Source organism: Dasypus novemcinctus, chromosome 25, assembly GCF_030445035.2.
Source record: "Dasypus novemcinctus isolate mDasNov1 chromosome 25, mDasNov1.1.hap2, whole genome shotgun sequence".
Taxonomy (NCBI): domain Eukaryota; kingdom Metazoa; phylum Chordata; class Mammalia; order Cingulata; family Dasypodidae; genus Dasypus; species Dasypus novemcinctus.
The window spans coordinates 1786520-1814306 of NC_080697.1; the positions used below are offsets into that span (position 1 = coordinate 1786520).

General features: G+C 44.5%; 2 protein-coding genes across 6 annotated transcripts in view; one reads left to right on the forward strand and one right to left on the reverse strand.

Annotated features, from left to right (window-relative positions):
- The first annotated feature begins 868 nt into the window (after nucleotides 1-868).
- On the forward strand, nucleotides 869-19126 carry SLC66A3 (solute carrier family 66 member 3). Of its 2 annotated transcripts, XM_058287792.2 has the most exons (8): nucleotides 869-1167; nucleotides 4449-4531; nucleotides 4610-4679; nucleotides 10135-10192; nucleotides 14688-14808; nucleotides 16662-16703; nucleotides 17532-17590; nucleotides 18192-19126. In XM_058287792.2, the coding sequence occupies exons 1-7, from the start codon at nucleotides 1025-1027 to the stop codon at nucleotides 17567-17569; spliced, it is 555 nt and encodes a 184-aa protein (XP_058143775.1). In that variant the 5' UTR covers nucleotides 869-1024; the 3' UTR covers nucleotides 17570-17590; nucleotides 18192-19126. The 2 variants fall into 2 exon arrangements, with proteins under 2 accessions (XP_058143775.1, XP_058143774.1); XM_058287791.2 differs by lacking the exon at nucleotides 17532-17590 and having other exon boundaries at nucleotides 903-1167.
- Nucleotides 19127-19322: 196 nt separating this feature from the next.
- Nucleotides 19323-27787, reverse strand: part of ROCK2 (Rho associated coiled-coil containing protein kinase 2) — a 167053-nt gene continuing 158588 nt past the window's right edge. For 2 of the 4 annotated variants that reach the window (XM_058287787.2, XM_058287789.2), the window contains 2 exons: nucleotides 24438-24538; nucleotides 19323-23258 (listed from right to left, as the gene is read on the reverse strand). In XM_058287787.2, coding sequence (XP_058143770.1) covers nucleotides 24451-24538 — 88 coding nt within the window. In that variant the 3' untranslated portion in view covers nucleotides 19323-23258; nucleotides 24438-24450. The remainder of the gene's footprint in view (nucleotides 23259-24437; nucleotides 24539-27787) is intronic. The other 2 variants (XM_058287788.2, XM_058287790.2) reach the window with 1 other exon arrangement.

A 27787-nucleotide genomic window follows, 5' to 3' on the forward strand; every position in this document is an offset into this window, starting at 1 on the left:
AATCCTCTTGGTTAAATTTGCATGGGCAAAACGTTATTAACATCAGTGTGGAGATTAGATACTTGGACTGTGACGGCGTGCTCACCGCCCACGCCGCGCCCACGCTGACCCGCGGGACAGTCCACGGCACTTCGGTGCCGCAGGTCTTCACTTTGGGGTCAGAAAGCGCGTCCTGGGCTGGGCTGGGGAGCGGGCGAGGGCAGGACGCGGGGGGCGCGGGCGGGGAGCCCCTCGGCCCCACGCGGAGGCGGGACGCGCAGCCGGACGTGGCGCGCGCTCGGAAGTTCCAGTCCCTGAAACACTTGGCGAGAAAAACGAAACGAAACAACAGGACGCGCTCGGGGAGTGAAAGACCCAGAGGGGTCCCGCGAGGCGCGCCGGGGGCAAGCCCTGGGCGGACCCCAACCTGCGGCGGGGGGGCGGGGCGGTCAGCGGTGGGCGGGGCCAGGTTGGGGCGGGGCCAGGCGGGGGCAGGGCCGGTGGTCCGCGGTGGGCGGGACTGGGTGGTCAGCGGTGGGCGGGGCCAGATGGGCTGGGCGGTCGGCGGTGGGCGGGGCCAGGCCGGGCGTCCGCGGTGGGCGGGGCTGGGAGGTCAGCGGTGGGCGGGGCCAGATGGGGCTGGGCTGTGGGCGGGGCCAGATGGGGCGGGGCCGGGCGTCCGCGGCGGGCGGGGCTGGGTGGTCAGCGGTGGGCGGGGCCAGATGGGGCTGGGCTGTGGGCGGGGCCAGATGGGGCGGGGCCGGGCGTCCGCGGCGGGCGGGGCTGGGTGGTCAGCGGTGGGCGGGGCCAGATGGGGCTGGGCGGTGGGCGGGGCCAGGCCGGGGCGGGGCCGGGCGTCCGCGGTGGGCGTGGGCGGGGGCGGCCGGGCGCGGCTGGCGAGCGGAAGACCTGGGCGGGGCGCAGCGGCTTCCTTCTCGCGGCGGCCCCGCAGCTCCTTGTCCTCCAGCCCCGGGCCCCCTGGCCCCGCGCCCCCCGCCCCGCGCCCCCCGCCCCGGGTCCTCCCGCCCCGCGCCCCCGCCGCGCCATGGGCCCGGGGCTGCTGTGGTTCTGCCACTGGAGCACCCTGGGCGTGTGCGCCGCGCTCAAGCTGCCGCAGATCTCGGCTCTGCTGGCGGCGCGCGGCGCGCGGGGCCTCAGCGTCCCGAGTTTGCTTCTGGAGCTGGCGGGGTAAGGCCGGGGCGCCGGGCGGCGGCCGGGAGGGCGCGGGGGCCGGGGGCCGCGGGGCCGGTGAAGGGCCGGGAGGCCGAAGGGCTCGCTCGGGAAGCGGCACCGAAAGCGCCGCGCGCACAGCGCCGGGGCTGCGCCTTCGCCGAGGGGAGCTGAGGGCCAGAGTCGTCCCCGGCCAGTCAGGGACCCCCGCGGCCTGGAGCAGCGGGAGGCCAGCGCCCCCCACCCCGCCTCGGGCCCCACCTGTGGCGCGCGCTCTGGGGCGCTCTGGCCTTAGCAAGTTTTGTCGCTTGGGGTTCAGAGGCCGGGAGGTCCCGGAGGGAGGGAGGAGGGTGCGGGCTGCGTGGGCGGGATCCGACGTGCAGGCGGGAGCCGAGGGTTCGGGGGACCAGCCCCCCAGGAACCCTGACCCTTGCTCGGGAGGCCTGGGGCTCGCGGGGAAGCAGCTCCGCCGAGGGCGCGGCCCGGTCCCCCTTGTTATCACCCAGGCGGGGGAGGCACACCCTGTACGGGCCGCCAGGTTGGCAGGATCGCGGGACCCCGGGAAAAAAGAAAAGGGGTCTGCCCTGGTGCCCGCACCTCGAGAGGCTTCGGGGTGAGCCTTCCCAGAGACGCGGGGCGTGTGGGGCACTTGGGGGCGGCGGCGGGGAGCCGGGGCGCGGCGCGGGACTCCCGCGGGCGTGGCTGCCCGGGCAGGGCCTGACCTCCGCGGCCCTGGGGCCTGCAGCGGGGAAGGGCGCGGCCGACAGACGCCTCCGCAGGCTCCGAAGGGCCTCGACGCCGCGCGCCCGTCCCAGCCCCGTGCCCGCCTCTCCCCCAGTTTTGCATTTTTAAAATGCACACCCACCGAGAGCACGAAGGGGAGCCCGCGTGAAAGGCCCCGTCAGCCGTCGGCTTGTCGAGCGGCGCCCGCCCTTTCGGCACTGGACGCGGCCCCTCGCGGTTCCGGGAGAGCAGGCCGGGCCCATGTGGGCCGGGCGGGTCTGGGTGCTGAGGCCCGGCCCTGCGCCTCCTGCCCCTGGAAGCCCAGCTGGGGGGTGGGGCCGGGGGGAAGGGGCCGGGGATGGGGCGCTGCCCCGCCCGCGCCGGGGCTGGAAGTAGCCGCCGACTCCCTCCACCGTCCCCGCGGTGTTCTTTCTGGGAGGACAGCAGCTTGTTATATTGGTTACCGTTCTCTGGTGCTTTTTGTGTCAGACACTGTGTTATCTGCATTATCTCATTGAATCTCAGGAGCCTTAGGAGGCGTCCCCGTTATCCCAGGCAGACGGGACCACTTGCTCACCAGGCTTGTGGCAGGACTGGACGCCCCGGGGTCCCGGCTCCTTCCAAGCCGACCCCTCCTCCCTTTCTCCGCTTCCTGCCTGGCTCTTGGCGCCCTCTGGTCTCACAACATTGGGCTGCAAGACGGGTCAGCAGCCCCCTCCTCGCCCGATCCCTTCCCAGCCCCCCAGGTGACCAGCTGGGGTCCTGGGGGGCAGTGCAGGCCTGACTGTCCCCAGCGGGCCACGCCTGCCTGCCCACCCACCCCCAGACCCAGGCAGGTGGACAGTCAGAGCAGAAAGAGCCGAAAGGTGTTCGTCAAAGGACGGCACCTGCTCGAGGGCCCTGCCCTCTCCTCAGAGGTCAGAGAGGCGCAGGGACACAGCTGGTTATGATTTGAGAAAACTAACTCAAAATCGTGGGTGGGAGTGGGCTGCGCGGCGGGAGGGGTGCCGGGTGGGCACACCCCGCCGCCCATCCCTTCCCCGCATCCTGCCGCACGCGCGCCATGCGGAGCTGCGCGCACTCGCGTGCGGGAAGCGCGGCCTCTGCTCGCCTCCCCCTCGGGCGGGGGCTGTCAGGGCTCAGGTGAGCTACAGTCGCCGAGTCTGAGTCGGAGGGAAACCGCCCTGGCGGGAGGGAGGGCTGCGCGCCCCACTTCTCCCCAGAGCCCCCCTCCAGCTCTGCCCTGTGGCCTCGGCGTCCTGGGGCTCACGCTCAGCCCAGTGCGCGCGGGGCCACTCCCGGTGTCGGACCCATCGGCCTCTGGGCCTCGAAAAGGTCCTCAAGTCCCACCTGCGTGGGCTCGCGTGCCTGCGTCGTTTTCAGCCTCTGGCGCGAATGCCGAGGTAGAAACCCCAGCAGACCCCTGCGGCAAGCGCAGTGTAGACGGTGCCAGCTGCGTGTTTTCTTCTGTGAGCATTTTAGTGTGTTGTTTTTGTAGATTATGAGGAATGCTCACAAGTAAACGCGTGCGTATGTGAAGTCTCCGTGGCCTTCCTCTCGCATCTCTCAACTCGGGGAGGGCGGGAAGAGAACCTTCTGCAGGAGCGGAGCTGGCAGGAGCACTGGCTTGTTCCCTGGAGCCCCCAGAGGGCCTGTCTGGCTTTGGGGGAAGCGCGTGGACCCCTGGGCGGAGCCGGCCGAGGGAGTCCTGGATGGTCGGGCCGGGTGGGGAGGGGCTCTGGGGTCTGGCGGTGGGCCCCGGCGGCTGGGAGCACAGCCCACCCTGGCTCCTGCCTCGTTCCTCAGACACCCCCCTCCCCATCCTCCATCCCGCGCTAAGCTGCACCTGTGAGAAGGGGCGCACGCTTCCTTAAGGCTGTTCACACTGCCGGTTCCTGGCTCCAGCACGGGAGGTGGTTACACCTGAGCAGCGCCCAGCAGGCTCTGGCTCACTGGGGAGGTCCCAGGCTGGGGCCAAAGGGGCGAGGGGACTGCAGACGGATTTGGCGGCTTCTGAGGGAGGGTCCTGGCCTGGGAATGCAGGAAGCGCAGGCTTCTCCCCTGGGGTCTAGTCCCCAGCTAGGACTGCCGAGAAAGAATTCAGGGGTGCTTGTGCCTTTACCCCATTGCTCTCCTGGGCAGGATGATGGGAGGGTCCCGTGGGCCCGCCAGACACACCCTTCCTCTCTGCAGGCACCGCCTCCTGTGCCCCAGGCCCCCAGCTTCCAGAGGCTGTTTCTGGTTCTCCTTTACTCAGCCTCTTGGGGTTCAGGCATGTGTGCGGCCTTCTGAGAGTCGGGGGGCAACATCCGGCTTTGGAGACACACCCATCCGTGCCCAGAAGCCGCGTGGCGTGCCACCTTGGTCAAGTGCCCTGCCCTCAGTAGAGTCGTGGGCGAACGCCCTTCCTAGGGCACTGATGCCAGAGGCGACGAGCCCCCTTCCCGCACCCAGCAAGCTGGATGCCGAGGAAGCTGGAGACCCTTGAATTAACCTTCCACCTCGACTCTCCCTGCCTTCTGCCACTCGTTGCTGTGGACTGGCTCAGAAAGGGTTAATGTGCACCCCCTCCCCAGGTTCCTGGTGTTCCTCCGGTACCAGTGCTACTATGGCTACCCACTGCTGACCTACCTGGAGTATCCCATCATCATCGCTCAAGGTGACACGGGGACCCTAGCGCACCCACCAGACCTGGCCGGGCGCCGTCCTGTTCTCACCTGCAGACCTTCTCTTTCAGATATCATCCTCTTACTCTGCATCTTCCATTTTAAGGGGAACGTGAAACAGGCTGCACCGTACTTCGCTGTGTATCCTTTTGGGACCTGAGAATCAGAAAGGCCGTTTGCTCATAGCATGCTTTACCAAGTAGGGTACATTGCCAGACTTTTGGGGGGTTCCAATTTAAAAAGAAACTTAAATGCAAGACTCCATGGGAGCAAATGTATCATCTACACAGACCAGAGCTGTCTGCCTGGCAGCCTCTCCTCCAGGACCAGGTCACTGGGCACTTTGCCACCAGGCAAGTGGCATGTGGATGGAGCTGAGTGGCCTCTGCCAAGAGCCACCATGTCCTGCCTCACTCATTTATCTGAGACATTCTTCCTTCCCAGGAAATGTCCCTGAAGTATTGGTCATGAATAGAGTAATAACAATGAGAATATCTGTCCTTTTTTTTTTCCCCCAAATTCTACTCTATTTATTCATTTTTTTAAAAGATATTACATTAAAAAAATATGAGGTCTCCATTCGCCCCCACCACCCCCACCCCACCACTCCCCTCACAGTAACACTCCCCCATCATCATGTCACATCCATTGCGTCTGGTGAGTACATCTCCGGGCATCGCTGCACCCCATGTCCCGTGTTCCACACCATAGCCCACACTTTCCCACGTTCCATCCAGTGGGCCATGGGAGGACATACAACATCCGGCAATTGTCCCTGGGGCACCATCCAGGACAACTCCAAGTCCCAAGAATGCCTCCACATCTCTTCTCTTTCTCCCATTCTCCGCACCCAGCAGCCACCATGGCCACTTTTTCCACATCAATGCCACATTTTCTCGATTATTAACCACAATAGTTCATGAATAGAATATCATTAAGTCCACTCTAATCCTTACTGTATTCCTCCTTCCTGTGGACCTTGGCTTGGTTGTGTCCATTCCACATCTATGTCAAGAGGGGGTTTAGATTCCACATGGATAGTGGATGCAATCCTCCTGCTTTCAGTTGTAGGCACTCTAGGCTCCATGATGTGGTGGTTGACATTCTTCAACTCCATGTTAGCTGAGTGGAGTAAGTCCAATAAATCAGAGTGTAGGAGCGGAAGTCTGTTGAGGCTCAGGGCCTGGCTATTATATTGTCAGTCCAGAGATTCAAATTCCCTAGATATATCTTTTTTATTTTTAATTTTTTATTCATTTTTTAAAAAAATATTACATTCAAATATATGAAGTCCCATTCAACCCCACTGCCCTCACCCCCCACTCCCCCCACAGCAACACTCTCTCCCATCATCATGACACATCCATTGGACCTGGTAAGTACATCTCTGGGCATCGCTGCACCCCATAGTCAATGGTCCACATCATAGCCCACACTCTCCCATGTTCCATCCAGTGGGCCCTGGGGGGATCTACAATGTCCAGTAGTTGTCCGTGAAGCACCACCCAGGACAACTCCAAGTCCCGAAAACGCCTCCCCATCTCATCTCTTCCTCCCATTCCCCACACCCAGCAGCCACCATGGCCACCCTTCCCACACCAATGCCACATTTTCTCTGTGGACATTGGATTGGTTGTGTCCATTGCACATCTATGTCAAGTGGGGGCTTAGATTCCACATGGATACTGGATGCAATCCTCCTGCTTTCAGTTGTAGGCACGCTAGGCTCCATGGTCTGGTGGTTGACCTTCTTCAACTCCATGTTAGCTGAATGGGGTAAGTCCAATAAATCAGAGTGTAGGAGCTGAAATCTGTTGAGGCTCAGGGCGTGGCTATCATATTGTCAGTCCAGAGATTCAAATCCCCTAAATATATCTTAAACCCCAACACCAACTACAATTCTAGTAAAGTAGCATGAAAGTCTTGTGAAAAGAGATCCCATCTGAGTCCAGTTCCATCACACATAAACACCAGCTCCAAAGAAGGGCCATCTGACATGGCAGTGAACCCCATCTGCCATGACCATAGAACCCGTGGGTCTCTTTATCCCTCAAAAAAACCAGTACCTGAGGTTGTATCTACTTTATCTGTCTCTGAGACTCTGCTCAGGTGTGCATAAGGGCAATCCTTCTGACAACCTCCAGACTCTTTTTTAGAGACTCGTAGCCATATAAACTCATTTCTCCTTTCCATTTCCCCCTTACATTAGGTCAAACAGCATTTTAAAGTCATGTTATTATATGTAGACAGGGATATTCTGCTGATCCGCATTGAACCTTTAATTCAAGGTCATTTTCTAGTTGCATCTTCAGCTGGTATTTGGTAGTGATTCCCTCAGTGCCAGGGAGGCTCATCCCCGGGTGTCATGTCCCACGCTGGGGGGAAGGCATTGCATTTACATGCTGAGTTTGGCTTCGAGACTGGCCACATTTGAGTAACATGGAGGCTGTCAGGAGGAAACTCCCAGGCACAGTGCTGCTCTAGGCCTTGTTCTTATTGCAGGTGTATAGGCTCACAAGCCTAGTCATTAGTATCAGGGGCTCACTGTTGGACCCTCATTCCTTCCTGGTCCTTACTGTTGCACCTGGGGGACTGCTGCTGCTCCCCTAGGGACCACGACAGAGCCCCCGCCCCCGGCCAGTAACCCAGTACCCCGCCAGCTGTTGTTTTTAATTGTTTCCACTATGAGTATATCCAAACATTTCCATGCACCCTGGACACATGCCCTGTATAACTCCCTGTCAACCATATATAGCCTGTCGATAACTAACACAACGCTGCTAACGGTTAACTAACTTGTTTGCTACTCATTACTGGTTGGCTTGTTCAAAGGTGAAAATCAGTCTCCTGCTCCGGGCATGGGGTGGAAGGCTGCGATGGCAGGCCTGTGGGTGCTGAGGAGGCTTTCCCGTCCCGTCACCTCACTTCTTAAATACTCGACACTCTTCAGAAGGCCCGTGAAACCTTCCAATTGGCAGTATTGAATCCTGCAACATCTGTGAAATGGCTTGAGCTTTTATTCCTGCTCTAATTGTTACTATTTTCTTCTGCTCACTTCGAATTTAATTTGCTTTTCTTTTTCTAGTTTCCTAAGGTGGAAGTTTAGATGACTGATTTTAGATCTTTCCTCATGAATGCATTCAGTGCTGTAGATTTCCCTCTAAGCACTCTTTTTGCTTCCTCTCATGAATCCTGATTAGTTGTACTTTCACTTTCATTTAGTTCAAAATATCTGTTAATTTCTCTTGCGACTCCTTGGTTGACCCATGTGTTATTTTTTTCTTTTGCCCTAACTCTTTTTTCGTTATTAGAGAATTGTTCAGAACGATCATGCATAAGACACAGGATTCCCATATACCACCCTATTATTAACTCCTTCCTCTGGTGTGGAACATTTGTAACAACTGATAAGAGCACATTTTAATAATTGTACAACCAACTTTAGTCCATCTTTTAACTTAAAGTTCACTCTTTGTGTAGTGTACTTACATGGATTAAAAAAAAAATTATTCTGTTACCATATATGCAATCTAGCATTTCCTCTTCTAGCCACGTCCAGATACATATTTCACTGCTGTCATCCATGCTCCCAGTGTTGTGCTGCCATCACGACCATCCAGTACAAAGACATTTCCATCATTCCCCCAAGAATCTGGCGTTTTAAGTCTCAGCTCCCCATTTCCTATTCCCACCCCATCCCTTGGTTGCCTATATTCTAGATTCCGAATCTGTGAGTTTGCTTATTCTAATTATTCCCCTGTGTTATATTGAAGTGTGTTGTTTAATCTCAAGATATTTTGTAATTTTCCAAAAGTGCGTGTCCTCGGGCACCTGCCTTAGGCCCTCAAGCTGCTGCTGCCCTCCGTGAAACGCTGTGGCCGCCCTCTAGGTCTGTTGGGAACCAGCAATACCAGGAAGCAGGGAAAGGAAGGGAGGCCCCACCCGGGGGAGCCGGTGGCCTCCCGCTCTCACTCCTGCTTCTCTGACTAGTCACATGCTCCGCCTTCAGCTTCTCCTGCAGAGAAGGGGGAACACCAGCCGCATTGCTCCTCAAAACCCAGAGCCCCTCAAAGCTCAGAGCCGGCCCCGGTCAGCTAAAGGGTTTTAAATACAGAACCTTGAGGAAGAAACACATTATGTGATTTGCTTTTAAAATAAAACACAACTTATCTTTGTACAAATGGCAAGGCTGTAGATCAGAAAAGAAAACTTAGGTGGTGATGGCACCAGTAAATTGTTCACATAACTGTAGTATCAGCCAGATTAAAACCTCCTGTCAATTAGGACTTTTGTATAGAAAACAAATAAGTCGAGTTGCCAGGTCAACAATGGATTATTTTAACCAGGTGCCCTATGCTTTTATTTGCTAAATCTGGCAACCCTACAAAACAGTCATCTCTGGGTTGTCGCTGACCTCTGCTACTAAGTCAAGCTTTATAAAATTCCTTATATTTGGAATAAATAAGGTGCAGTAAAAATGGTACAGAATTGGGCAAAAGCTACCACAGAAACTAGTTTTAAAAATCGAATAGAGGGAGCAGGTGTGGCTCAGGACTGAGCACCTGCTTCCCATGAACAAGGTTCCTGGTTTCATCCTTTCCCAGTACCTCCCAAGAATGCTTTTTAAGACACGCTGCCTGCTGGGAGGACCAGCTTGCTCGTATGTAATTCTACTGACTTTAGCAAGAGGCATTATCTATTTCAGTCCCCTCAATTAATACTACTAGTTATATTACTAGTTACTAGTAATTACTAGTTATAATTACTACAACCTGTTGACCAGGACTGCTGTGTACCACTGGGCACTTTTATCCCAAGGAATGTTAAATCTTAGACAAGCAAACTCAGGTTGTGAGATGGGAAACGACTTACCAAGGCCACGCCAGGGGCTCTGGCTGTGCGCGCCCTGTCCTGGGCTCTCTTCTGTGCTCTCAGCTTCCTAACCAGGCTTTCTATTCCTGCAGCACCACAAAAAGGGCAAGATGAAAACCCAGCGTCGTTCCTCCCATCTCCCGGCGTTTTTCCACTGCAGCGCCATCATTTTTGCAATGAGTTTGGGGGCAATTGGTGAACAGAATTTCACTTTACACCAGTTTTGCATGACATTCCACTGTATAGTATTGGACCTCTCTTTGTTTATTATTTATTTTTAGGAGGCACCAGGGATTGAACCCAAGACCTCGTACATGGGAAGCAGGCACTCAGCCACTTGAGCTGCATCTACTCCCCTGGACTTCTCTTTTAAATGCTTAGCTTTTGTCATCAAATTGGAGATGGTGATGGAATTAGGAGTGCTGTTAAGAGTCTAGAATGTTCCCAGTTCTAGGGACCAGTCCATGAGCGCACGTTTATTTGCATATTTCTATTTCTTATTTCATAATGTGCTTCTATTCTTTTGAACTCTGAGCAAGTGTTGACTTGAAACCAGCTTTTTGTCTTTCCTGAATTAGACAAAGTTTAGCAGAACCTTTCCCATTTGCGTATTTGGTCTCCATCTCTGGTCTTGGTTTGCTTCCAGGACAGGAAGGCTTGGGGCTTGGGTCGGGAGTTAGCACTCGCAGTGACTGCACGGTCATCTCCCTTGACGCTTGATAAGATTTTTGTCTTCTTGGTTTGTCCTCACTCTGCAGAAGTGGATCATAGACCTGGCCATGGTAAGTTTTTCTTCAGGAAGAGAAAGTCTGTAAAATACCATCTGTCCTTTCTTGTCCCCATGCTGCCTGCCCTACAAAGAACTTTATAGATCAAATGTGAATGTGCGGTGCTTTCCAAATATTAGGAGATGTTACTGTCATTTAAACATGTGGCAAAATTTTTTATTTAATTTTTGGGGGCTGTAGAGAACCAGACAGGGGAGATGGTTAACAGTTGAAGAGTACCACCTAGCTGTAAGAAAGAGAGCTTCTTATTAGGTGCACAATGATGTGCTGACCACATACAATTTATCTTCTGACTTTGGCCTCCAAACATTTATTTTTCCTTGGAGATGTTTGGTTAAGAGCCACCAATTTCCATCAAGTTAGAGCAGGAGGCACTTTAAGCACGCAGTTCTGCAAGGTGACTGCACCCGAGGGGAAAAAGAGAACCCACTAATGGTCACTGCCTACTATATCTGAAATCAGGAATTTTTTCCCTCCCAGAACATCTTGTCTCTGGCGCTTTCTCGAAACTGGACTTGATCCTCTTGGTTACACTTCAGCCTTCTGGACTCGGGGCAGTTCTGTTTTGGGGATGCAGCAGCAGGGAACTTTCATCCCCGTAGAACATTATTCTGGGGCGTTGTGGCTCGGGAGCACCTGGAATCAGGTCTGAAGGTCAGGGGCTTCCATTTCTGTTGTTCACTTGTTTCCTCTGTGCCATTATCGGGTATGTTGCCACCACGTGTTGTTACAATCTTTAACGCTTGCTTCCGTTTCTTTCTTCATCAGGCATGGCTCTGTGCTTGCCCCGCTCATGATCCCTCTTTCACTTGAGCCTCTGGCGCAGGGGGCACTGGGCCTCGAGGAGCAGGCGGCTGGTTCTGAGGGCCGTGGAAACAGGATGGGTCACAGGGACACTCTAGACGGGCATAGGGGAGGAGGTGCCGCTTGAGTTAGCGAAAAACCCAAGTTACAGAATGATAGTAAACAGTTTCATTGTTTTCAAATGCAAGTCCTCTTTCAGACTTAGAAGCTGTTTCCACAGAAGTCCTGCCCTGTGCTTTAATGGTTAATGTGATGATTCATACGCCTAGTTTACTCACAAAAAGGATTGAAATACTTAGAAATGTTCTCCATAACAGTTTTAGCATCCCTTCTTTCCAGTCCTGTCCACCCGTCACTCTATTTTACAGAAAACCCTAGAAGCTCCAGTTGAAGACGTGCCCTCAGACTGTGGCACGTGTAGTTTTACTGTGGCCCGGATGAAACCACTTGATGGTTTTTAAAGGTGGATTTTCTTTTGAGAGACAACTGTAGTGGGGTATCAGCCAGCGTGTTTCTACTTGGTTCCACACTGCCCAGGAGCAGTGCCGTGTTCCTGTCTGCAGATTTCATCCTGGCAAGCACAGGCGCACAGGCTGATGCTGACTTGTTCCTCGCCGTTCCAGCTCTTCCTCCACCTGTCAGTTCAGGTCGCCTGGCTGCACAAGAGCCTTTCTCCGCAGCTCTCCTGCTGGGGGCCAGGTCCTCTTCTGCCCAGCTCCCAGCATACCTGTCCTTGGACCTGGCCTGAGCTCTGGCCATGGGCCCTTGCTCACCGCCTGTCTGGGATGAGCTTCCTCCCTTTCTCTTTTCCATAATTCTTCATTGTCCAAGTAACCTCTTGCCTCTATGTTATCCTGTGTTCACCTTTATTATTGCATTTGCTAAATTGCATTATTATTAAGGATTTGTTCATTCGACAAAGATTTATTGCGTGCCTGCCATGAGCCAGAACTGTTCTAGGTGCTGGGACCCAGCAGAAAAAAATTCCTCACCTCATGTGGCTTTTATTCTGTTGAGGAGACAGAAAATAAACATCTTGCTTTTGTCAAGTACACCAGTAACTCATTCACGTTGCTAAATCCAGCCAGCAGTTCTCTCCTCATCTTATTAACCTCTCTCTAGCATTTGGCACTGTGTACCCGGCCCTCCTCCTTGAAACACTGGCTTCCTCAGCTTCCACTGCACCTCTTTTTCCTGATACCCTTTCCACCTGGTCCTTCCCGTGGCCATCGCTGTTTCTAGTCATCTCTGCTGGTTTCAAGTGGCCTTCTCTGGTTCCTGGTCCCCTTCCTGTTCTAAGTTTTCTTTCTTATTTCCTCTTTTTATCCCTGACTTCTTCCGTATTAGAGAGCTTGCCAGGGTTATATTCAGCCACTGAATTGACAGCTATGATTGTGCAGCTAGTAAGTATCTCAAACATAAAATGTTGGAAAGTGGATGTGGCTCAAGCGATTGGGCTCCCGCCTGCCACATGGCAAGTCCCTGGCTCAGTTCCCAGTGCCTCCTAAAGAAGGCAGCGAGCTGGTGTGACGGGCAGGTGTGGCAAGATGATGCAACGAGACACAAGAAGAAAAACACAAGAGACACAACAAAGCAGGGAACTGAGGTGTCTCAAGCACTTTAAATGCCTCCCTCCCATATTGGAGGCCCAGGTTTGGTTCCTGGTGCCTCCTAAAAAGAAGACGAACAGACACCACAAGTGCAAACAACAAGAGAGGTGGGGAGAAATAAATAAATCTTTTTTTAAAAAAAGACTTGTATAAAAAAAAAAACACTTCAGTGCCCAAAATTGTCTCTGCTCACCTGCTTTATCCTCTCTCCCAGCAAACCTGCTCTTTCTGCAGTGTTATCCATTTCATTTAAAGGCTGCCCTACTCTTCCTGTCAATAAGGCAAAAACCACTGATTTTAGAATCACCCTTGACCTCTCTCTCACGTCCAATGGTCAATCCCTCAACAAATCCTGTCAGCTTTACTTTCAAAATAGATCCAGAACCTGCCCACTTCTCACCCCTTGTCGCCCTCCTGTTATGAATCTGGACTGCCAGCTCTCAGCTTGCTTCCTTCAGTCTGGCTCAACCCGGCTGGGCCGGGCAGTTCACGGAGGAACCCTATGGGGCTGCAGGAAACTGGAGGATCACCTACCTTGCCATAACAGATGGAAAAGCCAGGAATTTACAAACCAATCTGCCAAAGCTTATGCTTTGAGTTTGACTTTGTCGGTTCAAGGAAGCATGGCTTTCTCCAAGCTCTACAATGCATTATCTATGTCCCTATATTTTTATTGGGGGGATGGTGACAGATAAGCTTTTGTGGCCTTAGCAGTGATTCTTAGGCTGAACTTACAGTTTGCCTGCAGCCTATTATTAATAGTTAGCCAATGAATAGTGAGGACTTGTAAACCTGTCTCCTCATTAAAATATTTACACCTGCCTTGTGGTTGCCTCTTATCATCTCTGAAAGAGTGAAGAAAACTTCAGTTTTGTAATGACCTTTTTTTTCTTCTTATCTGATTAGGCTGAACTCTGAGGTACCGTTTCTGCACAGCAGCAGTTATTATTTCCTTTTCAAGAATTTTGGCTTCCATATAGTTTTTTTATTTACCTCTGAACAAAATCAGCATAATCCACAAGAATCACTTCACAGGCAGCGTAAGGGTTAGAGCATGTTTCTGGCACAGGAAGGCTGGGGACTGAAACCGGCCCCACTGTCAGCTTTGGGATTGTGAGCACGTTGCTTAATCCCTTGTGCCTTAGTTTCTTCATATGTAAAATGAGAATACTAATGACTACCTTACAGGATTAATCTGAGAATTAACTGAGTTCCTGATGAGAAAGAACTCAGAACAATTTGTGGTACATGGTGAGGACTGGATACATGTGTGTGTTATGTAAAAGAAAATCCTTCACTGGACATTAAGCATATAACTTTCTGCGTATTACTTGCCCCTTGGGTTTCCATTCCTAGAGCCCTTTATGGCTCCTTTTATGGAGCGTGTCCTGCTGTTACTGTCATGATACTTGGCATCCCCACTTCTAGACTGAGTTCTAGGAGCAGAGGCAGTAACTGTTTTGTTTTTTAAAAGATTTATTTATTTATTTATCCCCCCTCCACCCGTTGTCTGTTCTGTGTCTGTTTGCTGCATCATCTTCTTTGTCCGCTTCCCATTCCTGGGCAGGCTGCACTTTCTTTGGCGCTGGGCGGCTCTCCTTACAGGGCACATTCCTTGCGCGAGGGGCTCCCCTGCGCAGGGACACCCCTGCGTGGCAGGGCACTCCTTGCGCGCATCAGCACTGCGCATGGGCCAGCTCCACACGGGTCAAGGAGGCCCGAGATTTGAACCGCGGACCTCCATGTGGTAGACGGACGCCCTAACCACTGGGCCAAGTCTACCGCCCAGTAACTGTTTTTCAACATTATATCCCCAGTGTCTGGAACACAGAAGGTATTAGTTTCCTATCATTAAAAGTCTACAATAAACTTCATGGTTGAATGACCGAAAATTTGGAATTAACAAGTTATAAAAAAAAGTCGTACTGTTGTATTCTTTTCTTACCAAACTTAGTTCACCCTTATACAAATAAATTATTACTTAACCTGAAAATTTGGCCTAAAAAGTGCTCTCAGTGCCTGGTGCTTTTTTAATAAATGGACTCCTGACTTCCTCATTTTTTCTCTGTAAACAGAATTTATCTACTTTCATTAGCGCGGCCAGTAAATTTGCACAACTCCAGTATCTGTGGAAGACAAAGGACTCAGGAGCAGTGAGTGCTCTAACTTGGAGCCTCTCTTCATACACCTGTGCAAGTAAGGCTCACCTGTCGAGGTGTCTACCTAGAACAGTGTGCTAACCTGTGCCTGAGTATCGATACCTTGGGGCATTAACACTTTGCAAATAGCTATTCTGATATATCCTGTTAAATAAGGGTTTATACATATCTACAAGGCTGACAATGCAGACTACTCTCCATTTCCTGCAAGATCTGTATTCCAGTTGTCAAAAAATTAGAAGATCTGGTTTATTATAGTCCTCTCTTGTACTTTGAAATGTATCACAAGGTTGATTATATTGAACCCATAATTTATAAACATTTAAATCCACTAACTAAAAAATTTGAATCTTTACGAGGTAACACATAAAATGATGAAAATAATGCCTTGGCTTTTTAGCATGAATATAATTTGTAAATGGAGTTTTTAGGGAGCCATACTGTTTGGGCTCAGCTTAAGAATTTCCACAGTTCACTTGGACTCTTGTAAGAACCAGCTAGAATATGCTATACATAGATAAAAACATTTTAAAAATCCAGCTACCACATTAGATGTACTACTTTTAGATATTTTAATTATTCATCATTATGGTTCTTCTGTCTTAAAAGGCCAGTTTCTCCACTCAGGGTTACTGGTATGAGTCTTTGATTAACAAAGTTATTTAAAATTTCTTATCCTTTAGTTTGATTTTTGGCTTTAAACTATTGACATAACTGTTGTGTAAGTGTGCATGTTTTCTGGAATTCCTAATTAGATACGTGATTAATTACCTCCCTAATTTATTTTCAGCTCCTTTAATTTTGAAATGCTTTCTTTTAGGAAATCTTGGGAACTTGTAACAACTTTAATCTTTTTTGCATGATTTCAACATTTATTGAATAAATGAAAAACAAACTGGGGACTAATTTTATGGGAAAAAATGAACTGGTGTAAAACCTAATGCTCATTTTTGATAGATTAAGCAGCAACTTCAGCATCAGAATTTAGAAATGAATAAAACATCTATGTTTAGCAATACCATCCTGGTTTCCTTTAGTTGATTACCGTATTCTAGTTCACCTTGGCGCCGTTACTATCATGTCACACTTCACTATTTACATGGTGTCTGTGTGCAAAGCCTGTTTAGCAAATCTGGCAACAAAATTTTATAAGACTTAGTCCCTGCCCTTCAGGATATAGTTTAGTTGGGAGATCGACTGATTCGATAGGTTAAATGAACAGTGTTAAGCAGAGGGATTTCTGTGGGTTTTGGGTTAGGAAAGGTATGCCTGGAGTTGCAGAGAATGGTGTGTCTAATCTTCGGGTCTCGTGTGTGTCAAAAGTGACCACGGTTGGTCTAAACTGTTGCCTAATTTCCTGTGTTTACTTAGAGAAGGGCCCCACTAGGAAAGTGAATTAAACTAAGCAGTTCTAGTCAGGCCCTTAGAAAACCCATACTCCTTCTGGGGCCTCAGTTTCCTTATCTGTACAGCAGCAATAACATAAATAGGTATAATCCAGTGATTTAAAAACTTTTTGCTTTGTGTGCTTATAATTCATTTGTAAATAAAAAAGTTTTTAAGTAGGAGCCTTTCTTTAAAAGACATCTTAACCACAAGTTCAACATGTAAACAAGTTTTTTAAAAGTTGCTTTTTGGGAATAGGGGAGGGAGTTATGGATTAACACAGAGTGGGAGGGGAAGGGAGCTCAGCCTTCCCTGAGCAGCAGTGGACTAAGTTATGTACTTGAATTCTCAATGTTTTATGAAATTAGTACTAGTTTTCTGCACTACCAAAATCTTTCTAGAACAATTAGCATATAAAGTGATATATATTCCTATATTTAAGAGACATTAACACCAAAATGTCTGAGAAGGAAGTTATTTATTGCTGAACATTTTCTTTTACAGCAAGAATAGTAACAACCTTAATGACCACCAATGATCTTACAAGTAAGCAAAATACGCATTTTCCTCCCCACTTCGTTTTTGAGTTGTGCTGTTTGTGCCTCCTGCCTTTGTAAACTAGCTTTGGGTGTGTGCAATCAGCGTGGCTCTCCTGGATTATACATTTAGAGGTCAGTAACAACGTGTTGTTAGTCCTCACTCCTCCTAGGAGCATCTGCTTCTTGCAGTAGATTGTCTTCCTGGGGCTTTCATCCCACAGCAGTTGAGATGGACATTTAAGTCACCCAGTTAGCTATTTAAGTACACTGGGAAATGTAACACAAAAGGGAAACCTGACTCTGTTTGAGGGAGCTGGGAAGATACATTTGAAGACAACAGAAATTTTGTCAGAGGAAAGGATGGAGGAGGGGAAGGAGCAGCACAGTGTGAAGGGCGAGAGGCATTAGCACACAGGCACTGCTCAGGACCAGAGAGGAAGGCGAGGCTGGCAACCTCAGAGCAGCTCAGAGCTGCCCACAAGCAGTGGGGAGCCTCTGAAGGCTTTCTAAAGCAGGCAGAGTGACAAGCATTGGACTCCATTGTTCACTGTTTTTTTTTAAGGAGGTGCTATGATGGAGGAGAAAATACTTTGGTTAACCTCAGAAGAATTTAGAAATTACTTAAGCTAAGTTTTAAACTACCAAATCAAACACACATTACTATTTGAGAAATACTGCTCCAGTGGGATGCATTTGCTTTTCTCTTCTTTGAGTATGTCTTTGGCTCTAAAACTTTCTATCAGCTCTGAGAGTAGGATTAAAATTGTTTTTGTCAAAGCATAAACTCTGATCAAGTGGGGATGGAAAAGGAGATAGGACTGGATCTTCTCCACAGGACAAAGAGAATTCTCAACAGGAAAAAAGAGCAATTAAACAATTAAAACAACAAAACAGGTAAATTAAAAATTAAACTTAAATTATAATTTCATTCATCTCTAAGGCAACCACTATTCCTGACAGTGATCAGTATATTGGGAACCTTTTAAAAACTGTTTAGCTAATATCTTACAAATGTTTTACAATCACAAAGATACCTTAAATCTCACATACCTTACAGATGTGTTCATGCCTTGAAGTGGAAGTTGTCACTTTAAAGTTTATACGTACATATATACACACATGCCACATTTTCATAGTTATTCCACTGTAAAATATGCTTTGATATTTTGGCAGTTTTTCAGGATTATAACAGAATATCACCTTTCTTTAATGGGAATATTCTGATACCACTTTCTTGAAGATTTAAATGAGTAAACAGATATTTTTAAAGATTTAACATCATTTGGAGCTAGATTCCTCTAAATTAAGCATTTAAGATGTTAAATATTTTAATTTGAGTTAGGCCATAAGTAGTCATAATGAGGAAGATCACTTTCCTGTAAATTTTCATTTTTTGGGGGGTGCTTTATTAGGCTTCTAATTAAAGGAAATGGTTTTGTTCTGTAATATGAAATACAGTATTTTAAATATTTTTTCTCTTTTCGGCTGATTTTAGTTCTTATCCGTTTTGTGATCATGCTGGCTTTGAACATATGGGTAACAGCTACAATACTTCACTACCGGAAGATGAACACCGTGAAGACTGAATGATGGACGTACTATTCTACAAAGTGGACTGTGACTAACTGAAACAAAGCGGGGGAAGCCCAGTGGTCATTCACCATCTTTTATAAATTTAGTCCAAAGTCAAAAGTGGAACTATAAAAAGGTACTAGGGCTCAGGACTGTATAATTTTAACTGTATAACTGGCTTTAATACACCTCCTTAGGCAGTAGCAAGGCAACAAAGCAAGCATAAATGTACTTTGCTTGAACTCCTGCACCAAATAGTCTGACTGCACACTGTGCCTTTAATTCCCAACAAAAGGTACTATTAACGGTCATTTGTACTCATGAAGACACAATTTCAACAAACTTAGATTGAAGTACAATGCTGCCATTTTTAAAAGAGCCACACCTATGCAATTATCTTCACTGGAATCTAGTACAAAATATAGCTGACCTGGTCCAGGTTATGTCTTTTGAAAATATATGCAGTAAAGGGTATTGCTAGATTCTGCCCAATCCTTCAGAACTATAATATCTTATTGTAAACACGTTAAGACTTACCTGTAAACCCTATTTTCCTTTAACTCTTCGAACTTGAACATTTTAAAACTAATCTTCCTCTCATAATTGAATTACATGATTCTGTCATATGTGGTAAATAAATGATCTTTATAATAAATGCTTTGTTTCCTGTGTAAAATAAACATATTTTGAACTCTATTGGATTAAATCGTAAAACTGTCAAATTGTTTTACTCTTAAATGATGTCAGGTGTAGTTTTAAAATATAAACTGGTTTTCACTTTAGAACTACTGTTGGGGACCAGAAGGAAAAGAAACATGGCCATCTAAAAATAAATCATTCATTCTGGTGTTGTTTAAACCATAGTTGTCATTTTTTAAAAACCGAGTAGAAAGCTGGTGTAGCTCAAGTGACTGAGCACCGGCATACCACATTCAAGGTCCCCAGTTCAATCCCCAGCCCCAGTAACTTAAAAAAAAAAAAGAAAAGCCAGGTAAATCTTTTCCCATAGGCAGTTTATAACCTGACCATTAAGTATAAATACAAATAACGTGACTTTGTTTTTATTCCAATAAATACTTTATTTAGACATAAACATTTGTTAGTACTTTATTTTTAGGAGTTTAAAGCAACTCCTTTGAGAACATACTGTCTTAAGTGAAGAATTCTCCATTTTCCCCCTTGGGGAGGGAAAGGAACAAATAATTTCAGTTATTCCAGGTATTGAACATACATCATCATATGTAATCTCACAACAATCCTATCAGGTAAACACCCATTTTACAGATAATAAAATGGGTTAATATTAAATTAACCACCCAAGCTCAGATAACTAGGAAGTGGCCTGGGAAAGAAACCTGATTGAGAAAAGTTCTTTCTAGAAAACCACCTATCAGCACACCATTCCTGAAATATTGGCATCTTCCTTCCCCATCCTTACAGATGCAGATGATATTTAGGTCTGTATGTCCCTTAAAATACCCAAATCAAACCAGAGAAAGGCTCCTTTTTACTTCTGTTTTACATTTTCCATGGACAGGGCAGAAGAATTGCAAGACCGTTATCTTAGTTATAAGACCTATTTGCTAGACTCATCTTTTAGAAAAGGCAAATTTTTTATGGTATACTTTAGGAAGTTACATACAGCATTCCTGAGCTATTTCGCAGGAAAAGTATGAATGCACTTTGTCTTGTTTCCTTTTATTTTTTATAAAAAGCAGGCATAAAATACAATTACATTACTACAAAGATGAACAAAATTTTTTAAAAAATCAAGGAGGCACGATTTTTGTTCAAAGGGGACAGCTGAGTAGCTAAACCATGCAATTTATAACTTACTACAATTCCAAACAAAATTCATTATTATAGAGAAGGGGATATTAAGGAGAGGCCCCCAAGTGTAATATGCAGCACTGTTATACAGTGCTGATCTTCAAAGTGCTTTACAAATCAACTCTGGATCTTCAAAACAGAGGGACACCAAAGCCCTGTTCCAGGGAAGGAGAGGCGAGTCAGCAGCAGTGTCCAGACAGACTGAGAACTCAGAGGTGACCTACTCTCAACTGGATTTTAAGTATCTTTCAATAAGGTGATATAATTTCTGCGTTTCTTTCTTCTACCACCAGAACCCAGTAGGAACAGACTAGCAGCAGCAGTATAACGTTAAGTGTGTTTGGCGACCTAGCGCACTTATTAGGTCCACACAGACCGATCTGTAATAGACCCAGAGCAGATCCATGTCCTTCTAGTGCAGGCCAGTTCAGAAGACACGAAACTTTATTTTAGATATTGGTACACTTATCCTTTAGTTAACTAGAATAAAGTTTTAGATTTTTTTAATCTTGCTTCTAAACAGCATGTTTTTTATTACTTTTAAAATTTCACTACACATTAATTTTTAAAGGTAACACCAGCACTAGTTTTCTTTCTACTTTTGTCTTGCTATCCCCATAAACAAAAGTAAAAAACCCAAGTAAGAAAATCCCAGTATTTACTCTTTCCTAGTTCCCAATAGGAGGTATGTATGGCTCTTGGAGAAATCAGGTGTGAGGAAATAAGCAATTTTTGCTCTTATTAATGTTTATCTTGGAAGCTTTATAGCCTCAAGAAAAAGAGAAAATGGCACAAAATCAGGTTGTTAAATCAGGTTAATATCATATTTAATGAGTGATGGGAAGAAAACATTTGGATAGTTATATGCACTCATGTATGCACATGAAAGCGGTAATGGGGTAAAAATAATGTCTTACCCAATGTCAGAATTTTTAAATAAGAGCATTTCCATTATTGGACAAACAACCTTAAAAATCCTTATGTTAAGCCATATAATGTGAAGAATCTCCATGGGAGAGATTTTTTTTTCACCCCTCAGGAAATCTTTCCTTCCCTCCAAACTTCACATTAATTATCCTTGTACAATTGCATCACATGATTCTCCATATTCTCTACTATATACAGTATTTGAAACTTAAACTTTTGCCTTTTTACTCAAATATCTCAATTACTTATGTGTAAACTTCAAATCATTTCACCTTAATAAAATTTATTAAAAATATATATATATATCTATATACTCTCCAATTCAGAATAGAACCTCCCATAGTGTAACAAAATCTTTATATATAAAATATTAATTCAGTCTCCTTTTAACAAGTCTAATGAGTGGAAATATTTATTCTATATAAATTTTATATAGTTTTCATTTTTTTAATCTTATGTTAAAAAAAAAAAAAAGCTGTGCCTCAAAACCAGAACGCAGGAGAACATACCTGCAAGGTAAATGGCATGCCTATCTAGTTTTAGGACAGTCAGCATGAGAGTGCAGACTGAAGAATGTAAAATAAAATTCAGTCTCAGTACACCATCAGGCCAAAGGCCTTCAATTTCTACAATAGCAGTATCTGTAATTGAGGATCTAACTCTTTAAAACATCTCTCCACTTATTGATCCCAGAGAGAATCAATGAAACATCTACTTCATTGAAATATTAGATGGTGTATTTCAGTATCATTTCAAACTTTGTATTTGTATGTGCCTCAAGAGACTGATAAAAGACTACATGGTTTTTAAAAATTCAGTGCTGTCTACTGCTGCATACTGTAGTGATATAAAACATATACTTTTCTGGTATGAGAAAGAGAACAGGAATGGGCCTACATAAATTGTAACTTTAACAGCATTTAAAAAATAAAATTCAAATTAAGTGCCTTTGAGGCTGCTTCTCTTCCCAGTTACTAGTTTTCTTTAACCCAATACTGAAATATTGCCATTCAAGGTTGTGTGTTTGAGGATCACATTTAAATATTTAAAATATATCTACAGTGTATCTTAAATTTTCTTATTTGAGACAATTTTTGAATCTTGAGTGTGAAAATGGAAAAACAGTAAAAAAATTTTTTTTTACCAGAAATAAAAACATTATCCAGGATAGCCAGCAAATTCAAAGCAAAGAAAGAAAACATTTCATAGCACTTATTAAGTCACACACTAATACTGAGGTCTGTAAAAGGGCTGGATAATTAATAGATATACAAAGATGTATTAGTTCTAATACTATCCATTATTGTTTCTATGACCAACACTTTAAAAAAAATTGTCATATAATTAAAATAGGCTGACAATGATGTAACGATTATGTGAAAAATAGTGCGCTTTCTTCCACAAAGCAAATCTGTATCCTAAGAGCTGGTGAATACCACTTGTTCTTTTTTTTTAAATCCAGATAAAGGGTTGAGACCAAAAAAAAATTAAATTAAGGCATTCAAAATGGGTAAAGTTACCTATCATGAAATATCAGGAAACTGATAAAATCAACCTCAAACATTGTTATATTAACTGCTTAAACATGGACATGCAGCTTCCATCAGGTACACATGAATGGATGATATAAACTCCAAGTTATGGCTTTATACAAGTGCATAGTTGCAACTGCAGTAAGTAATGATAACTGATTAATGTGTATAAAAAAATAAGGTGGAAAGTTAAAAAAACCCTCCTACAATATCACAGTTCTGTGTGTGTGTGTGTGTGTGTAACGGTCACTTCCTAGAGATGCAGTCTTTATCATCATCACTGTGGTAGAGCCCACTCCCAGGCTCTTCTGGTAAATGTGCTGGTGAAATCTCTCTGTTGAAGCTAAAAAGACTTCTTTAAACTTCAGCTCTTCTCAGTCTTCCTGTGCAATGTAGTGTGAGTGCCTGCCAAGGTAGCTTTGTGGAACAAGTTTGGGAGAGCTGCAAACGGTGTTCTTATTCTATTAACCAATCATTGCTGGCTCAACTCACTGTTTCAAAGGAACCCATAAAATCTCTCCATGATTTGTAATTTATATTGCTGGGAAAAGGGGAACATGTGTGTGCATGTATGTGTGTGTATATTAGTCTCTCAGGGAACAATAGCTTTTTAATAAATTTTGGGCCATCATACTTCAGTCTTGAATTACTGGAAGAATATGATCACTTAAGTAATCAATGCATTCACAGAAGGCAGTTAGCTGGAAAGAGAGGAAAAATAAAGTTAGGGGATACATGAAATAATTTAAGAGATTTTAAATTCTTAGAACAGGAATTCTATTTACATTATTAAACTATATTGTCTTTCAACTATGATACTTTAAACACCAAAATCATGCATAAGTGTACTTACTTTATTACTTATTTTTAGGTTCATGCAACTATAGACTTCGGAAGTCCTATGGTGGGTACACATCACATGTGGGTTTTATTACAATTAACTAGCTATTAGGATTAAGCGATATGTCACAAAATAGCTTTCATCTGAATGGAAGTTTGATTTGGGGTTCAGCTTCAACTGTGTGGTTGAGAGAGCAGGTTCCAGCTGGCTGACCCTGGGCCATATTTCCTTACAAGCATGGTAAAATACTCTGCAAAACCTGGTTACAAACACCCCAGTTTTACATGATTAGCATGTGTTTTGCAACATGCTTACTTAGATTAAGACAGACATTACTTCCTATAAATCCATTCCATGTAAAAGATTTAACTTACGAGGCTCAATTTTCACTCAAATCTTCTTAGTCAACATTAACCAAACTATTGTACATTTTCTAAAAGCACAAGAACCTTCACAGCATATCATTAGCATTCTTCAGCAAGGGTAACATTAATTTCTCAAAAAGCAAACATTTCACAGCATCACAAAGAAAGCCAAATCAGAAATAGCTATTTCACAGAACTAATTAGACTTTTATATTAAGTTTTTATGGTTTCAAATCTTGCAAGACAGGAAGAAAGAGAGGGATGGAGAAAAAAAGGAATCACATGCTATGTTCACAAACTAATACAATTGTAGGATTTTGAAAATATTGAGAACTTTATTTCTCTTCTGAATATGACTGCTTTGGAATGAATAGAAAATACCAGAATTAGCTCCTGTTATTTCTGCATGTTTCATTCTTAAGATAAAAAAATTGTAATTCAAAGAATATTGAAAATTTATAGCCAGTAAAGAATCTGAACATAGCACATTTCACTTTCATACTTAACATGGGAATTTCAGTTAGAAACTTTTCTGAACACTACTTTTTTTTCACATGTACTATAAAAAACTTAATAAAATTTCTAAACTAGTCAAAAGTAATGAAAGCCCAAGTGCAAACCACATGCACTACTTAAAAATACTGAAAGAATTCATTTTCCATTTTTTGATTTACCCAATTTATTTCTTCAGAAATCAAACACATCGCCATCATCATCACCACCATCAACATCATCAAATGACCAATCCCAGTCTTTAAATGCCAAATCAAGCAATCTGCAATAGGAGGTTTGCAAATTTATACACTCTAACACTTTTCAAAAACTACAGTTTAATGCTATTATCTAGAAATCATACTTTGAATGGCTGTAAGCAGTTTAACTTACCCTTCATTGAAAACAATATGAATAAAATTAAGAAGGAAACACAGGAAAACCTTCTTTCCCTTTAAAGGTAAATGCATATGATTCTGTTGGCCAGTATGCATACCAGTATGCTAAAAACAGGTATTATTAGGGGGTAATAAGACACACACTGCTCCCCTCACTCCCCGCATAAGGATCTAGCCAAACTGATGCCAGTTTGATGTGAGAACTATGAAAGCTCAGCATCTGTCGACATTCCCTTCACAAGTGTCTAGAATGTCAGCTCACATCTTTCAAGAATGAAAAGGGGAGATTATATAATAAGAAAGCAGCTTTCTCAATTCTGACAGGACCCAACCTACCTAAAGGGGTACCAGCACTTATGCTCCCCATGAAAAACCAAAGGTATTTAAGCAGCATTAGCACATCATTTTGGCTCAATAAACCGTCCTTAGATCAGGATTCTGTGGTCTTTTCTTTTCTATGCAAAACCTGAACTGTAATACTGCAATCATCTTTATTTTAAGAATAGGAGTAACTTTTCAATGTCTGCAATTGTGGCATTCATGACTCCACTTATGTCAATGATTCGGCTAGTCCCAAAGCCTTCCCTGCGTTCACAACATCGGTGGTTCTTACACTTTAGTGCATGTCATTCACCCAGTGCCACTAATCATGCACATTTCCCAGGCACCATCCCAAGATTGTCTGATATAACTGGACTATAGCAGGAACCCAATATCGGCATTTTTAAACAAAAGAACCGGAGTTAATTCTGAGGCAGCATGGCTATTTAGAGAAATGCTGACAAGATCTAGCTGATAATAATTACCCTGATTTAAAAGCCAATTTTAATTGCTCTGTTTCAAAAATGTGATGGATGCAGAGCCGCAGCTGAGGAAACACACAGACATGCTCATTCACTCAACTTCACACTGGTCACAGCCTAGTAATACACACTCACTAGCTGCATTTCAGCTCTGCTGCTTGGGAGATAGAGTAGGTCAGGTTTACAAGCCCTTCCTGAATATACAAATACCAATTTTAGCATACTTTTATGAAAAACCTGCCACTTCATACCTTCTAGAACCTTTGAAATGTGTGCTTATGTCACAATCTCCAATTTAAAATTTGATTCACTAGACTATTAACCTCTTTCTCATCCCTGTCCAATCAGGCACCTAATTCTGGTCATTTCAACTTAGGAAATCTTTCCAAAACCTGGTTTCTTCTCTCCATTTTCACTGCCAGTGTTTAGTTCAGGATCTCATTAAGTCTGGACATACCAATCCCTTGCTAAAAAAATGTTTATTTCTAGAACAAAATAAAAACTCCTTAGCAGAGTACACATGGCCCTCTTTGGTCTAGCTCAAAGCTCTCTCCAGCCTCATCTTCTATTATTTTGGTAATTTCCCTCTCCCCACCCAACCCAACAGAGCATTACAAACCTATTAATAACTCTGATAACTTAGTACCTCTGCACATGACATTCTGTCTTGAATTGTCTTTTTTTCTTTTGGCTGGAAAACTGATCCCTTTTTTCTCCTTTTTTATTCACTCAAAGTTTTTTGAAATAATTTCAACCTTACAGGACAGTTGCAAAAATATTACAAAACCATACAGAAAATTCCAATGTACCCTCATCCAGATATCAATTTTTAATATTTTGCAGTATCATTTTAGCTTTGCATCCACCTAATCTATCTGATCATACATTTTTTTAGACCATTCTTAATGTCCTCAGGCAGACTCAAAAGGTTCTAATTTTCAGGTAGACAATCTACCAATCTTTGTCTTTGTTTCTTTTATTAATTTTCTTCTTTGAAAGTCACTATCGAATCCAAAATCAGACATATGTTCACCTGTTTTCTTCGGCTTCATTTATGGATTTTTTTTTTTAACATTTGGAAAAGTTATTATTTTTCTCAAATAATCTCTCTAATATATTTAGAAATAAAAAGGAACTAATGTATAGCATTAAATGTACTGCTTTTGGGTAGCAGATGTAGCTCAGTGGTTGAGCACCTGCTTTGGACACATGAGGCCCTGGGTTCAATCCCCAGCACCTCCAAAAAAAAAAGTTCTGCTTTTGAAAAAAAAGGCCTTCCTAATGTTATAGAAGATACTGATATAATAGCTTCTAACATTAATCCTTAAATTTTAACTGTGACAATGTTGTTTCTTAAAACCAGATAAATGAGCACTTTGTGCATTTTTTGCCTCATACTGCAAGTCTTAAATCCTGCATTAAAAAAATTCTTCAGAAGAAAAATAATTAAAGAAGAGAAGAAATGCCCTAGTTCAGATTAATATCTTATACCTTACAGTAGGCTCTCTCCAACAGTCTTCATCAAAAGTTAGGATTTTATTCACAAATTTTCTAATTTCCCAGCATAGTATTTTAATTTTAATTCAAAATTACCAAGAAAACATTCACCTAGGCTAGCAATAACATTTCTATGCATGGCATTTTATAAACTGCAATTAATTTCTACTAATAGCATGTGCAACAATGGAGTGTTACAGTTAAGAGTACAAGCTCTCGCCTAGCCTATCTGAATCCAAATTTGTGCTTAGTAGCTGGGTAAAGCATGGGCACATTGAACCTTTGTGTGTCTTAGTTCTAATGAAGACATTATTATATTCTTACTTGATAAGATGGTTATGAGTAAACATCTCAGAAGAGTGCCTGGCATATAAATAGGCACTAAAAATGCTACTTAATTTAATAATAATAATAGCTAATACTTGTCTATTCTTTTAAGACACTAATACTTTATAGAAGAATGAAAGAGTTACAAAGAGAATTAAAGGGAGAATCAGAACCTGGAATGCCAAAGGAAAAAATGCAATAACAGAGTTGCTAACAAAGAAACTGAGGAAAAGTAAAAAAAAAAAAAATTAGGTGAATATTTATGAGTGTATTTTTCAGTGCATATGTGTATGTATTTGTATATGTGTGTGTATATATATGCGCTTATGTCTAACAAAGGCAAACAAAGCCAAATATTTGTTTTTAAGACAGCATGCAAATGAGGTCAATTAAAGCTAGAATAACTAGTGCTGAGACTAATATTAGGCACTTGTTTTTCATTTTGGTTTGTTTTTAGGAAGTACCAGGGACTGAACCCAGGACCTTGTACTTGGGATGCAGACGCTC

Bases quoted from the DNA above. Each gene is read 5' to 3' on its own strand.
- SLC66A3 (XM_058287791.2), top strand. From the start codon at position 1,025: ATGGGCCCGGGGCTGCTGTGGTTCTGCCACTGGAGCACCCTGGGCGTG. The intron at 4,680-10,134 runs GTATCCTTTTGG...ACGCTTGATAAG, and splicing joins GCTGCACCGTACTTCGCTGT to ATTTTTGTCTTCTTGGTTTG. The intron at 16,704-18,191 runs GTAAGCAAAATA...GGCTGATTTTAG, and splicing joins GACCACCAATGATCTTACAA to TTCTTATCCGTTTTGTGATC.